The sequence below is a fragment of the Schistocerca serialis genome, chromosome 4 (genome assembly GCF_023864345.2).
Source record: "Schistocerca serialis cubense isolate TAMUIC-IGC-003099 chromosome 4, iqSchSeri2.2, whole genome shotgun sequence".
NCBI classification, from domain to species: Eukaryota; Metazoa; Arthropoda; class Insecta; order Orthoptera; family Acrididae; genus Schistocerca; species Schistocerca serialis.
The window spans coordinates 316,916,837-316,931,499 of NC_064641.1; the positions used below are offsets into that span (position 1 = coordinate 316,916,837).

The 14,663-nt window shown below is 40.5% G+C and overlaps 1 protein-coding gene across 1 annotated transcript in view; it reads left to right on the forward strand.

Moving 5' to 3' along the window:
• The window catches only part of LOC126474415 (glutamate receptor ionotropic, NMDA 2D-like), a 580,517-nt gene that overhangs the window by 438,053 nt on the left and 127,801 nt on the right, over nt 1-14,663 (forward strand). The window contains exon 8 of the mRNA XM_050101884.1: nt 8,316-8,476. Within this exon, the coding sequence (XP_049957841.1) occupies nt 8,316-8,476 (161 nt within the window). The remainder of the gene's footprint in view (nt 1-8,315; nt 8,477-14,663) is intronic.

Genomic DNA, 14,663 nt, shown 5'->3' on the forward strand with positions numbered 1-14,663 from the left:
AATGACTTACAAGTTCGTGGGCGCTCCTTCGGCAACGCTGGAGTTCAGTATAGTGTTGGCCCACCCTTAGCCTTGATGACAACTTCCACCCTCATAGGCATACGTTCAGTCAGGTGCTCGAAGGTTTCTTGGGGAATGGCAGCCCATTATTCACGGAGTGCTACACTGAGGAGAGCCATCGATGTCGGTGGATGAGGCCTGGCACGAAGTCGGTGTTCCAAACCATCTCACAGGCTTTCTATAGGATTCAGATCAGGACTGTGTGCAGGCCAGTCCATTAAAGGGATGTTATTGTCGTGTAACCACTCCACCACAGGCCGTGCATTATGAACAGGTGCTAGATCGTGTTGAAAGATGCAATCGCCATTCCCGAATTGCTTTTCAGCAGTGGAAAGCAAGAAGGTGCTTAAAACATCAATGTAGGCCTGTGCTGTGATAGTGCCACGCAAAACAACAAGGGGCGCAAGCACCCTCCATGAAAAACACGACCACACCGTAACACCACCGCCTCCGAATTTTACAGTTGGCACTACGCACGCTGGCAGATGACGTTCAACAGGCATTCGCCATACCCACACCCTGCCATCGGATCGCCACATTGTGTACCGTGATTCGTCACTCCACATAACGTTTTCCCACTGTTCAATCGTCCAATGTTTACGCTCCTTACACCAAGCGAGGCGTTGTTTGGCATTTACCAGTCGCTCTACCAAGAAACACAAGTTTCCTCACCTCCCGCCAGTCATAGCACTTGCAGTGAATCCTTATGCAGTTCGGAGTTCCTATATGATGGTCTGATGTTTATCTATGTTTATCTATTATGTTTTATGGACCGCTCACACAGAAGATGCCACGATATTATAGGAGCAGAAGGCGCACCCGGCTTACAGTTTACAAAGCAATAGACAATATTGCTATTAATACCCAGAACTATGTAGGTGCACAAGTCGTCCTGCATGGTCCATCAGTGTTTTGTGGTGGAGTTCTGAATTTTACCTGCAGCATGGTAACGGATGGGTAACCGTAGCCCTCGTTTATCTGTGATGTTTATCTATTATCTGATGTTTGTCTATTATAAATTACGACCCTCCTTCAACTGTCGGCGGTCTCTGTCAGTTAACAGACGAGGTCAGCCAGTACGCTTTTGTGCTGTATGTGTCCCTTCACGTTTCCACTTCACTGTCACATCGGAAAGAGTGGACCTAGGGATGTTTAGGAGTGTGGAAATCTCGCGTACAGACGTATGAGGCAAGTGACACCCAATCACCTGACCACGTTCGAAGTGCGTGAGTTCCGCGGAGCGCCCCATTCTGCTCTCTCACGATGTCTAATGACTACTGAGGTCGCTGATATGGAGTACCTGGCGGTAGATGGCAGCACAATGCACCTAATATGAAAAACGTATGTTTTTGGGGGTGTCCGGGCACTTTTGACCAAGGAGTGTATGTATAGTGCCGCCATATATAGAAACTTCATGAAACTACAGGGGCGGAAGTGGGAATATTCCACTATCTTCCACAACTAATTCCACATTTTTTCAACTGGAGTCGTCCGATAAGGAAAAAAATGCGTTGCAGTACCTATTGAATGCCCCTTGTACATTCCAGAGCACATTAACACAGCATATGGTATATAGAAGATTATGGCATAGGGTGTGTTGCAAATACTGTTTCTTAGTGTGAAAAATGTCTAACTATATCGTGAGGCTATAAATCATAGCTTCACTGGTTGGTAATACCATGTCATTTAGCCGGGACACTTCATAAAATCGTAAGTTGCTACCAAATGGTACACAGTGTTGAACTCTATGTAATCTATTCCCATATAGTTTACATATGACTTTACATGTAAATTAACCACTTTAGCAAACAAACAGTTATTACATATACTTATTCCAGAAGTTTTAAAGCTCTGAAAACTGATTTTCAAGTTCTAGATATGTAACGTGATACTCTTATAGCCGCAGTGATAATAGTACATAACACAACACATAATACTACTCGTTAGTATGAAAAACACTTCGCACCACCATGGAGTTTTAAATCACAGCTTAATACCATATTCTTTAGTCAGGAAGACACACGCCAGAGCATAATATAAGATCAGTAAGATGCTTGCCTTATTGTATGTCACATCGGCTCTGTTTAAACATTTGGCTGTGGTGTCACTGCATTGTGTGTAATTTGGTGGGGATGTAGGCTAGCGTACTGTTTTATTTATATTTTTCATTTCAGTTATATGACTGTCTGTTGTAGTTACAGCCTCATCGCTAGATCGAGTACCACACCAGTGGACACACTACACAGAGCAGCGATGTGACGTCTGTTCCCCCATCTACAGTGGCCACTATCTGCCATTCCCCACCCCACTTTTTCATTTTGTATATTTAGTACTGTTACTTAGTAATTAGACATATGACGTTTCTGTTAAGTTTCCAGTTGTAATATTTGACATGTTCAAAGATTTATGACCTATTTTTGGAAAAAAGCCCCATTCTATTTATGCAGATCAATGATCATTTACTTTTAACATAAAATACTTTTTATGACATAATCATAACTGGTTTCATCCCAGGATGACCACTGTCAGATAGTATGAAGGGCATCTGGTGAGCAAACGTTTGTGCATTCTCATAATTAATGCATGAATGTTTGTTTACCAAATGCCACACATATAACATCTGAAAATGGTCATTGTGGGCTTAAATCGATGATGATTGCACTGAAACTGGTAATGACTGTTTCACAAAAACGTACTGTGTCAAAAATAAATGAAACTTTATAATTGTAAATTACATGTCTAGACTGAGTATATTCTATTAGGTGTACACCATTCCCAAAATGTATTTATTATATTAATGATTATGTGGATGTCTGTACGCTTTGCATTAATGTCCTAGTTACCCGATGGTGAAGTTGTCAGAGCTTCGAAATTGGTTTTAAAATATGAATATCGTTGAATACTGCTGTGTGGAACTAATTTCAAACCAGAGAATAAACAATTATTCTGTGCAGTAACATTTATTTTGCTACTATGTTATGTTTTTGAATGGAGGCTGTAGAGACAAACTGATCCGTAGTGAAGCCCAAGGTCTATCTTATATTTGAAGCTGACAGTTTGTTGTGAGTTGATGAAATCAAACTTGACGTCATGAGAATAACTATAATTCCTTTTTTTGGTGCGTATTTCAGGCACCATTAATTTCGATGAGTGATTTGTGCCCGCCATTTCCATGACGTCATGGGTAAAAACACGGATGGTATCAGCTGGTTCAGTATTTTCCTTGGCAAGTTTAGGCAAGAAGTGTGGTAAAAACTGCTCCGTGCAGCCTTTCTATTCAGTTATTGCACTGGAAGTAAGTTTATTGATAAGACTATTCATCAAAGATCAAAAGTGCAGTCGAGCAGTCAGAACAGAAACGTAATTTATGATGGCTAAAGGCACGAAACTTCCTGAGTCATTAAAATTTAATCAATCCGTTCCTCAGCTTCAATCTAGAGCTAACTTTTCGTGAGTGATAGTCTCATCAACTCAACTAACCAAGCAAGTCTCTCAGAGGCACATATCAGTCCTGCGCTACTAGACTATTTGCGCCCCAAAATGAGTAGTCTTGAAAAACACAATATTAGTGATTTATGAAGGATTTTGTCGGCGAAACCTACCATACGACGCAAAGAACTTCACTTATTGAGTATCTGCGACAAGTTCAAGATGTGTCAGAAAATGGAAAACGTGCCTTTTATGAGCAGTGACCCACCATTTAAGCTAACGAGGCACGCCCTGGACACTCAGGAGGAAGAGCTCTGAGTGTGAAATGCATGACACTTTTTAAGGTCCGAATCATTCCTGGAAAGAATTTCAGCATGCCACCTACAATCAAAACGGTGTGAACTCCACTAAAGTAAAAGCTCTCCAGCTTCGCTTCATGTTTTCAAAGTTATAAAGTGCGGAGCCACACATTTAATTATATCAATGACCGTCCACAGTATGGGAAAATTTATGGACGAAGCGTTCTATATAGAATGTCAAATGACAAACGAACAAAAGATTCAACATATCAACAAATTATCTATCTCCGTTATTCATCATCAATAACAACACGTGGAAAGTTACTTATCTGTGTCCATTACACGATATTTTCCACCATTACTTCTAATCTGGAAACGAAAAATTATGAAGTTGTCGTTTTATGTGGCAAACATTCAGTACATTGCAATTTTTTTCAGACATAAGCGCACAGCAACGGAACATTCTGTGATGGGGAAGTTTGCTTTCCTCAGTGACACAGATAATAGAACTGTAGCTACAATTACAGCAGAGGGGTATCTATTGAAAGACCAGACGAGCGAGCAGCAGTCCTTCCAGTAGTTAGCTGCAGGGGCAACAGTCTGGATGTTTGACTGATCTGGCTTTGTAACATCAACAACGTGACATTGCTGTGCTGGTCTTACGAACGGCTGAAAGCAATGGGAAACTACAACTGTTATTTTTTATGAAGACACACAGCTCTACTGTATGATTAAATGGTGATGGCATCCCCCCTTGACTAAAATATTCCGGAGATAAAATAGTCCCCCATTCGGATCTCCCAGTAGAGACTACTCAGGAGAATGTCATCATTAGGAAAAACAGAACTGGCAATGAACCGACCAGTCTCAGTGCAGAAAGTTAGGATCCTTTAATTGGCTAGATAGATTAGAAAATTTAAAAAGAGAAATGCATAGGTTGAAGTTAGGTGTAGTGGGAATTAGTGAAGTTGCGTGGCAGAATGAACCAGACATCTGGCCAGATGAGCACAGGGTTATAAATACGAATCAAATAGGAGTAATGCTGGAGTTGGTCTAAAAATGACTGAGAAAATAAGTATTGGGGTAAGCAACAGCTAATAGCATAGTGAACGCATTATCGTAGCAAAGACATACAAGAACCCAACACCCATCACAGTAGTACAAGTTTATACGCCAACTAGCTCTACATGTGACGAAGAGATTGAAGAAATGTATTATGAGATAAAAGAAATTATTCAGATAGTTAAATTAGACGAAAATTTAATTGCAATGGCGGACTGGAATTCGGTAGCAGGAAAAGTAAGAGAAGGGAAAACAGTAGGTCAATATGGAATGGGGGGAAAGGAGAGAAAGAGTAAGCTGTCTGGTAGAATTTTAGACAGAGTATGATGTAATCATCGCGAACACTTATGTTAAGAATTGTAAAAGGAGGTCGTATATGTGAAAGAGACGTGGAGACCCTAGAAGGTTTCAAGTTGATTATTTAACGGTAAGACACAGATTTCAGAACCAGATTTTAAATTGTAAGATATTTTAACAATTATATACAACCGCTCGCTCACAGAAAGATCTGTACGTAAAGACTGGAAAATTGTTCAAGTTAAACCAATACACAAAAAGGGAAGTAGGGTAATCCGTTGAATTACAGGCCCATATCACTAACATCGATTTGTGGTAGGGTTTTGGAACATACACTGTATTCGAACATTATGAAGAAAACGATTTATTGACACGTAGTCAGCACGGATTTAGAAAAAATCGTTCTTGCAAAACACAAAGAGCTCTTTATACTCATGAAGTGATGAGTGCTATCGACAGAGGATGTCAAACTGATTCCATATTTTTAGATTTCCAGAAGGCTTTCGACACCATTTCTCACAAGCTTTTTCTAACCAAACGTCGTGCCTATGGAATATCGCCTCAGTTGTGGGACTGGATTCGTGATTTCCTGTCAGAAAGGTCACAGACGGAAGTCATTGAGTAAAACAGTATTAATATCCGGCGTTCCCCAAGGAAGTGTTATAGGACCTCTTTTATTCCTGATCTATATTAACTACTTAGGAGACAATCTGAGTATCCCTATTAGATTGTTTGCAGATGATGCTGTCATTTACCGTCTTGTAAAGTCATCAGATGACCAAAACGAATTGCAAAATCATTCAGATAAGATATCTGTATGGTACGAAAAGTGGCAATTGATCTTGAATAAAGAAAAGTGTGAGGTTATTCACATGAGTACTAAAAGGAATCCGCTAAATTTCGATTATACCTTAAGTCACACATATCTTAAGGCTGTAAATTCAACTAAATACTTAGGGATTACAATTATAAATAACCTGAATCGGAACGATCACATAGGTAATATTGTGGATAGAGCAAACCAACGACTGCGATTCATTGGCAGAACACTTAGAAGGTGCAACAGGTCTACTAAAGAGACTGCTTACACCACGCTAGTCCGCCCTATTCTGGAGTATTGCTGTACGGTGTGGGATGCGCATCAGATGGGACTGACGGATGACGTCGAAAAAGTACAAAGAAGGGAAGCTCGTTTTGTATTATCGCGAAGGATACGTGAATTGCAGCGGCAATCATTAAAACAATGGCGTTTTTCGTTGCGACGGGATCTTCTCAGAAAATTTCAATCACCAGTATTCTCCTCCGATTGCGAAAACATTCTGTTGGCACCCAGCTTCATAGGGAGAAATGATCATCACAATAAAATGAGAGAAATCAGGGCTCGCACAGAAAAAATTTAAGCGCTCGTTTTTCCCGCGCGCCGTTAGAGAGTGAAACGGTAGAGAGACAGCTTGAAGGTGGTTCATTGAACCCTCTGACATGCACTTTATTGTGAATGGCAGAGTAATCACATAGATGTAGATACAATGCATGGCCATTTCCTGTGACAGTAGCTGCCAACAGCAATGGAAAATAAGTCTAATATCAAATTCTGTTAGATAGATACCTATCACACACTAAAACAATTCAGTCAACAAAATTTACATTCTGCATGAACGAAAAAGTGCTAGGCACGACGCTGACTGTAATGTAAATGCTTGATGTCGGAGTTCCATCAGTGTAAACTTTGCAGAAACGCTCAGAACATACTGTGATATATTTTGTTTGTGACCCATCTTTTCGACACAATGGCTTGATCCAGAAGCTTCTCCTTGCGTTATCCTTCGTTAGTCTACATATTATAAAAATAAAAAGCTTGAAGCTAGTGAGTGTAAAGAACGAAACGACTAGGCCACGAAAGGAATTGGCGCGTTTAGCTAAAGTACCTGCAGAAAGTAGTAACTAACTTTCTCCTTAGGTTTCTACATACATAGGCGACACAAGTAACTATTTTTTCACAATTTGCGTTATTATTTCGACAAATAACACAGCAGTAGACTTACGCTACTCACAGTACAGCAGTAGACTTACGCTACTCACAGTATTTTCATATCCACAATATGGCGAAGAAGTGCGGAAGTCGCTGGCTTCAGAGTTACGGTGTTAGGGCATCTCCATAGATTCTAACCTCCTTGGTTAAAAGCATCGAACATGTCCAGGCCTAAATACCGTCAGCTTACGAACTGACGTATATTGCCGATTATGTGTTCCAGCAGCAGGAGTTGTAGGCCCCTGTAAATTTACCGCTATGTGGCGCTGTTGGATGATGTTTCCGGACATGTGTTCGTATCCTCAATAAGAAATCCATTACAATCCCTAACTTTTTCTGTGCCATGTTGTCGGATCCTATATACAGGATGTTTCAAAGTCTTTGCATCAAATGTGTAGGAGTGATAGATCACGTCATAGGGATCAAAATGTTCGTTTATGCTTCACAGCAACACTAGTCGTCTTTTTATTGAATTTGCTAGCCATGAAAAGACAATATTTCACCGAACTAGTAGTTTCTATTAACCAGATGGCTGCACCGGCATACTACCTACCCTAGTAACGCTACAGAGTGATTTTCAACAAGAAAACCTTAAGAATTCGTGTCTCTAAGCGCAGGAAGATATTTTAGAAGCTCAAGCTAGCCCCTGTCACGCGGAGCAGATGACTAGATTATATGCAACACACACAATATGCGATCGCTTCACAGTGCCCTACGCCCTGTCACCTCTCGGGCATAACCAATTAAAAGAGGACAAGTAAAGCCGGAAAGCGTATGCGAACATTTTGTCTCTAACAGAAGTTGTTCCCCGTGATGTGATCTATCAGACCTGGACGTTTAATGCACTCTGAAACACCCTGTGTATCCTGCCTTAAGTCACAAAAATAAAGTTATTTTAAATCAACGGAATTTCTCAAATGCATAACGAACTACAAGGGATGGAAGTCATGGTCACTGGCAGACAATATTCTGAGACCTATTTGGAATCGAATTCATAATATATATAATTATAATCTGACCCTCATTCAACCATCAAATCGTGAAGTATGACAATTGTATATTTAATGAAATCATGATTATCACGTTGTTTCATAAGGACAAAAAAATTATTCTGGAATGTTCATTCTCTTTGTTCTCAGCTAGCGAAACCTTTTAGCCACAAACCCATGTTCAAGTTCGGAACGATCCCATGGAGCCACACAGACTCAACACTTCACAAGTATTTCAAAGAAATGCATGCCTACATGAAGAATTTCAACCGGTCAACGGTTGCAGAGGGCATCGAGAGCGTTTTAAGTGGGTAAGTAAGAATATAATGTTATCATAATCCTACTGACTGGCTGCCAGAACTGTTAATTACTAAGCACCAGCATATGTTGTTTCACTGACTATTCTATATTTCATGCTTATAATTAAATTCGGTATAACATCATCTTCTCTGCTATGAGCATCAAACGAAAACATTATTAAATAGAAAATACGTTCCTGAAATACTGAAAAACTATTTATTTGACCACAAACTGGTTTTGGCATGACAATAAACGAACTGAAAACCAGTAGTTAACTTAGCTCGTTTAGGAGTAACGCAGGCTGATCCCGTGATGCTGGGATAAACTTTCACAGAGAGATCTCGTGTACAATGTCGAATAGCTGTTCTTGTAAGATATTGTTGTTTGTAGAGAAGTCGTGACAGCGGAACACTGTATCGAAATCCAGAAGATTGACCTTCAATGCAAACAAATATAATGTAGTGCAGATAAATAGGTGTCGAACGTTGTTGTTTAATTGCACGATTGGCGATTGATCAGTGGAAAGATTTGCACTAATTAAACATTAAGGGTTGTACTTCATGATCCATCCTAAAATGGAACTACCACACAAAACTAGTTATGGGAAAAGCAGAGGCAATACTGAGAAGAATTCTAAGGCAATTTTATTCTTTCACAAGAAAAATGCCTTACAAGACATTCGTTCGACCTATTTTTGAGTACTTCTCGTTAGTTTGGGATTCTTACCATGATGGATAAATTATAGAGATAGAGAAGAACCAAAGAAGATCAACGCTTTTTGTCACAGGTTCGTTTAGTAAGCGTGGACGTGCCAACTCTAACGGCATATGCTTTAATAAGAGCGCTGTGTGTCGCGGATAGATTTAATGTTAACGTTACGAGAGCTCACGTTCCAGGAAGAATCAACTAATATATTGCGAGGGCGTGCTGAAAAGTAATGACGGCATTTTTTATTTAAAAACTGTAAAAACTTTTTAACTAAAACAAAAGTTATTAACATTCTAAATCATTATTCTTCACATCTACATATTTGCAGCCGTCCGCCGCTAGAGGACTCCGGATTGTAGCGTGTAACGTGATGATGTGTAACATAACAATGTTGGTGATTGAGAAACAGCATTCTGTAATCGAGTTTAGAATTCGAAGATTTCGTCCACACATGGGGCACCTCCGCTTCAACATGACAATGACAGACCACTCACGAGTGCTGCGACATCTGCAACAATCCATCGCCTTGGGTTCACTGTTATCGATCATCCTCCATACAGTCCCGAGATGGTCCCATCCGATTTTAATCTGTTTCCAAAACCTAAATAACGCCTTCGAGGACTTCACTTTGATAGTGATGAAGCGGTGCAAGCAGAGATGAGGTTGTGATTCCAGTCAACAAACTCAAACATTCCATGGTGACGGTATCAACAAACCGGTCTCTCATTTGGAGAAATGTGTTTGTTGCCAAGGTCACTATGTTGAGAAACAAATATCTAAATATCAGTAATAAGGAAGTAAACTGTTAAAAACTTTTGTTTTATCTTAAAAGTGTTACGAATTCACATAAAAATTTCGGAGGTATCACTTTTCAGCACACACTCATACTTCCTCAGCCGTACATCTCACGAAATGTCGAAAACGATATAATTATGTTACAGGCCATTTGGCACTTTACCAAAAGCTGTTCTTCTCACACACCGTTCGGGGAAAAAAAATGAAATGATTGTGTGGCATTGATGGCCGGGAGGCCTCATACAGGGAAGTTCGGTCGCCGAGTTGCAAGTCTTATTTCAGGTGACGCTACATTGGTCGACTTGCAGGTCGTTGATGATGAAATTATGATGAGGACAACGCAACACCCAGTCCCGGCCAGGAATCGAACCGGGCCCGCCGCATGGTAGACAAACACGTTACCACTCAGCTAAGCAGCCAGACACGCCGTTCGGAAACGGTACAGAGAAGACAGCAGTAGTAGCGGCACACAAAGTACCATCTGTGACATGACGTAAGCTGGATGAAGAATATAAACAGGGGTTGAAAATATTGTGGAACCCCGCGAGCGGTTCTAGGCGCTTCAGTCCGGAACCACGCAGCTGCTACGGTCGCAGGTTCGAATCCTGCCTCGGGCATGGATGTGTGTGATGTCCTTAGGTTAGTTAGACTTAAGTAGTTCTAAGTTCTAGGGGACTGATGACCTCAGATGTTAAGTCCCATTGTGCCCAGACCCATTTGAACAACTTGAAACCCCGCGAGAAATGTGTGCTTCAATATGAATACGGGTGCCAGCCAAAGTTGCAGGTTGCGCTGTTGTATCTGACCACTAACGGCGTCTGTGCAACGGCCGCAATGTGTTGAAAGCGGTAATCGTGGTCGCAACATTGTTCTGTGTAGTTGTGAGTGACTGTGTCAAAGTGGCTCCGCACGTGGGCAAGTTGTTGGTGCTCCTATGGTGGATGATTCCGTAACCAGGGTAGTTAAAGTGTTTGGTCTTTGAAGAGACACAGTATCGAAGATTTATACCACATACAAGGAAACCAGAGAAACATTTTCCACTAAGTCACAACGCAGACGAAAGTTGTGAGTTGAATGAGCATGACGGACGCTCACTGAAGAGGAATGCCACGGAAAATGTGAAGACGACAGCTTCAAAAGTCACTGCCACACTCACGAACCCCGTCATCACCAAAACAATACCAACGTAGCTCCATAACCAGACAATTGTGGGCGATCTGGAATTCCAAAACCACACATCAGTGATGCGAATGCCCGTAACAGGAAAACGTAGTGTCGAAGCCATAAAATATGGCCTACGGAGCAATGGAAGAAAGTAATTTGGTCATATGAATTTTGTTGTACACTGTTTCCAACTCCTGACTGGGTTTACGTCCCAAGAGTGATACAAGGTGGGTGTCCGGTGATGACTTTGGCAGCCATGTTGCGGTATTCCATGGGCCCCATGGGTACTCTGTAAGATAGCATTACTGCCAAGCATTTTGGTCAGAGATTCCTTGGTACAATGTTTGTTCCCATTGGTGATGCTGTACTGCAAGATGACAGGGCCCCTGTTCACACGGCTCGCATCGATCAGGACTGGCATTGTCAGCGAGGGGATGAACTGTCGCATCTCCACTGGCAGTCACAGTCATCAGATTTCAGTATTATTGATCCTTTGTGGTCTGCTTTGGGCAGAAGGATGCCTGATCGCTATCTGCCTCCATCATCTTCAAGTGAACTTGCTGTTGGAATTGTGTGAACAATATATTTCGTGTGTGACGGCGCAAAGTGCACTGTGTAAAATAGACCTCTTTGGCACTGTCTAACACTCTTTGTGTGTGCTAATTATTCTGTTGTGTTCGCTGTAAATTTTTTGTTCTTGAATGTGCAAATATAGTTATTGGTAAAATGTCCTTTTTTCTCCTTAATACTTATTCAGCTGCGCAAATTCCAGTAGGTTATGGGCCCAGGCTGCATTTGGAATAAGTATATCAATAAAATAGTAGGGAGAAAGTATTGGAAAAGTTCCAATTTACGTCAAGTGCGAGTTATCCTTACAAGATAATCGCAATTTTTTCAGCATTATTTTTCGGTGTTCTTTACGGCAATAAAAAGCAAGTTACCGTTAAAAATGAGTGCGGCACAAATTCCACAGATTGAAAGACTTATAGGTCGCAAAAACTATGCAACCTGGAAGTTCACAGTAGAAGCGTATTTACGTTTAGACGACCTATGGGACGTGGTAGATGGGACAATGAAATCCACAGATCAGAATTATTCAAGTAAGGATAGGAAAGCAAAATCAAAATTGTTATTACTGATTGATTCGGTGAATTATGTTCACGTTGAAAAAGCTGATACAGCGAAAGAAGTCTGGAACAATTTACGAAGTGCATTCGAGGATGGTGGTCTTACGAGAAAAGTAGGATTATTACGCGAGTTAATTACCACTCGTCTGGACAAATGTAAGAGTGTAGACGAATACGTTAACAAAATAATAACCATGTCGAACAGACTGAGATACATCAGATTCGAGATCACTGACGAATGGATAGGAACGTTGCTGTTGGCAGGACTGCCCGAAAGGTATGCACCTATGATTATGGGACTTGAAAGCTCGGGTATACCAATCACAGGCGACAGTGTTAAGGTGAAAATCCTGCAGGACGTAAAGAGTGCTCCAAGCTGTTGTACATTGGAGAAGTAAGGTGCGTCTGCTATCTACTCAAGAAACAGAAAGGAGAAACCGGTGAGGTGCTATAAATGTCAGAAGATGGGACATATTGCGTCTCAGTGCAAAGAAAAAGTAAGCCCAAGATCAGACACTCAGCAAAAGAGGTATGTTACTGATAGCCCAGAGAGAAGGACCAATAACAAAGGTAAGGCACTCTCATGTTTTTACTCTTTTGGTGGGATGAGTAATCGTGATATGGAATGGATTTTAGACTCAGGCGCATCTGTGCATATTGTTAAAGATAAATCACTTCTTTATGACATCAAAGATAAGACTCATATGGGAATATCTACTGTTGATGGCAACAAGCTCCAGTGTCACCTGGCTGGGAAATTAGATCTACATGTAAGTGTAAATGGTGAATCAGATATGGTTACAGCACACAATGTTCATTATGTGAAAAATGTGGAAACTAACCTGCTGTCTGTAGGGGAAATTGTCAAGAAAGGAAATACAGTTACTTTTGACATGCAGGGTGCAAGAGTAATCAGTGAAAGTGGTGAAATTATAGCTACAACAAGTAACGAAAGGGGTATTTTTAAGTTGGATACCATTGACAATAAACATAAAAATGTTAGTGATTCAGTATATTCAGCAGAAGGTTTTTTATGGCACCGGAGGCTTGGACATCTAAATAGAAAGTGTATGTCTATAATAAAGGATATGGTAAAGGGAATACAGAATTTTAGTGTGTCCAAGGATCCTTGTGAGACATGTGTAAAGGGAAAACAAGCAAGGTTACCCTTCAAGACTAGTAAGAGTAAATCCACAGAAGTCTTACAGTTAATCCACACAGATGTATGTGGCCCGATGGAGTGTGAATCCATAGGTGGGAGTAATTATTTTCTTACGTTTATTGATGATTACTCACGATATACTCATGTTTATTTTCTTAGTTCTAAAGACCAAGTGAGAGATATCTTTGAGGAATATTGCAATATGGTTGAAAGGTGGACGGGAAAGAAGATCAAGATCATCAGGTCTGATAATGGGAGAGAATATATTAACCAGAAATTGAAGAAACTTCTGGCAGAAAAGGGAATCAGGCATCAAACTACCATTAGGTACAGTCCATCTCAAAATGGGGTTGCTGAGAGGGCTAATAGGACCATTGTTGAGAAAGCAAGGAGCATGATGACTGACACTGAATTATCCAAAGATTTTTGGGCAGAGGCAGTGTCAACTGCCGTATATTTGAACAATAGGTCACCTACAAAAGCATTAAAGAATAGAACCCCTTATGAGATATGGATAGGAAAGAAACCTGATATAAGCAATATAAGGGTTTTTGGGTGTGATGCAATGGCACATATTCCAAAACAGCTAAGAGGAATATGGGATCCGAAAGCTAAAAAGTATATTTTTGTAGGCTATTGTGAAAATTCAAAGGGCTACCGATTAATGGATCCATTGACTAAAACTATTGTCACAAGTAGAGATGTAATATTCTTTGAAAATAGAAAGGACTCAAAAGAGAGCAAAACCACTAAGTCAACTGCACCTAGTTCAGAAGGTGAAACCTTGTGTGAGGAAATAGAAAGTGAAGAAGAGCAAGACGACAGCCAAGGACAAATGGATACAATTTATGATGACAATGAGTTAGAGGATGAAAAAATGAAGAAAACAATGTAAGGCGTTCTTCTCGTGTACCAAAACCGAAGGAATATCCGGATTTTGAGATGTATACAGCACAGTCTTTTAATGATGAGCCAAGAACAGCAGAAGAAGCAATGAGTGGCCCAAACTCTCAAGAATGGAAAGAAGCGATGAAGAGAGAATTAGAATCTTTATATCAGAACGAAACCTTTTAATGGGTAGATATGCCAGGAGATAAGAAACCACTGCAGGCAAGATAGGTATTCAATTTGAAGAACCCTGAAAGCTCATCACCAAAATACAAAGCAAGACTTGTGGTAAAAGGATATTCACAAAAACAAGGGGTAGATTACGAAGAAACTTTTTCACCTGTAGTCAAGTAT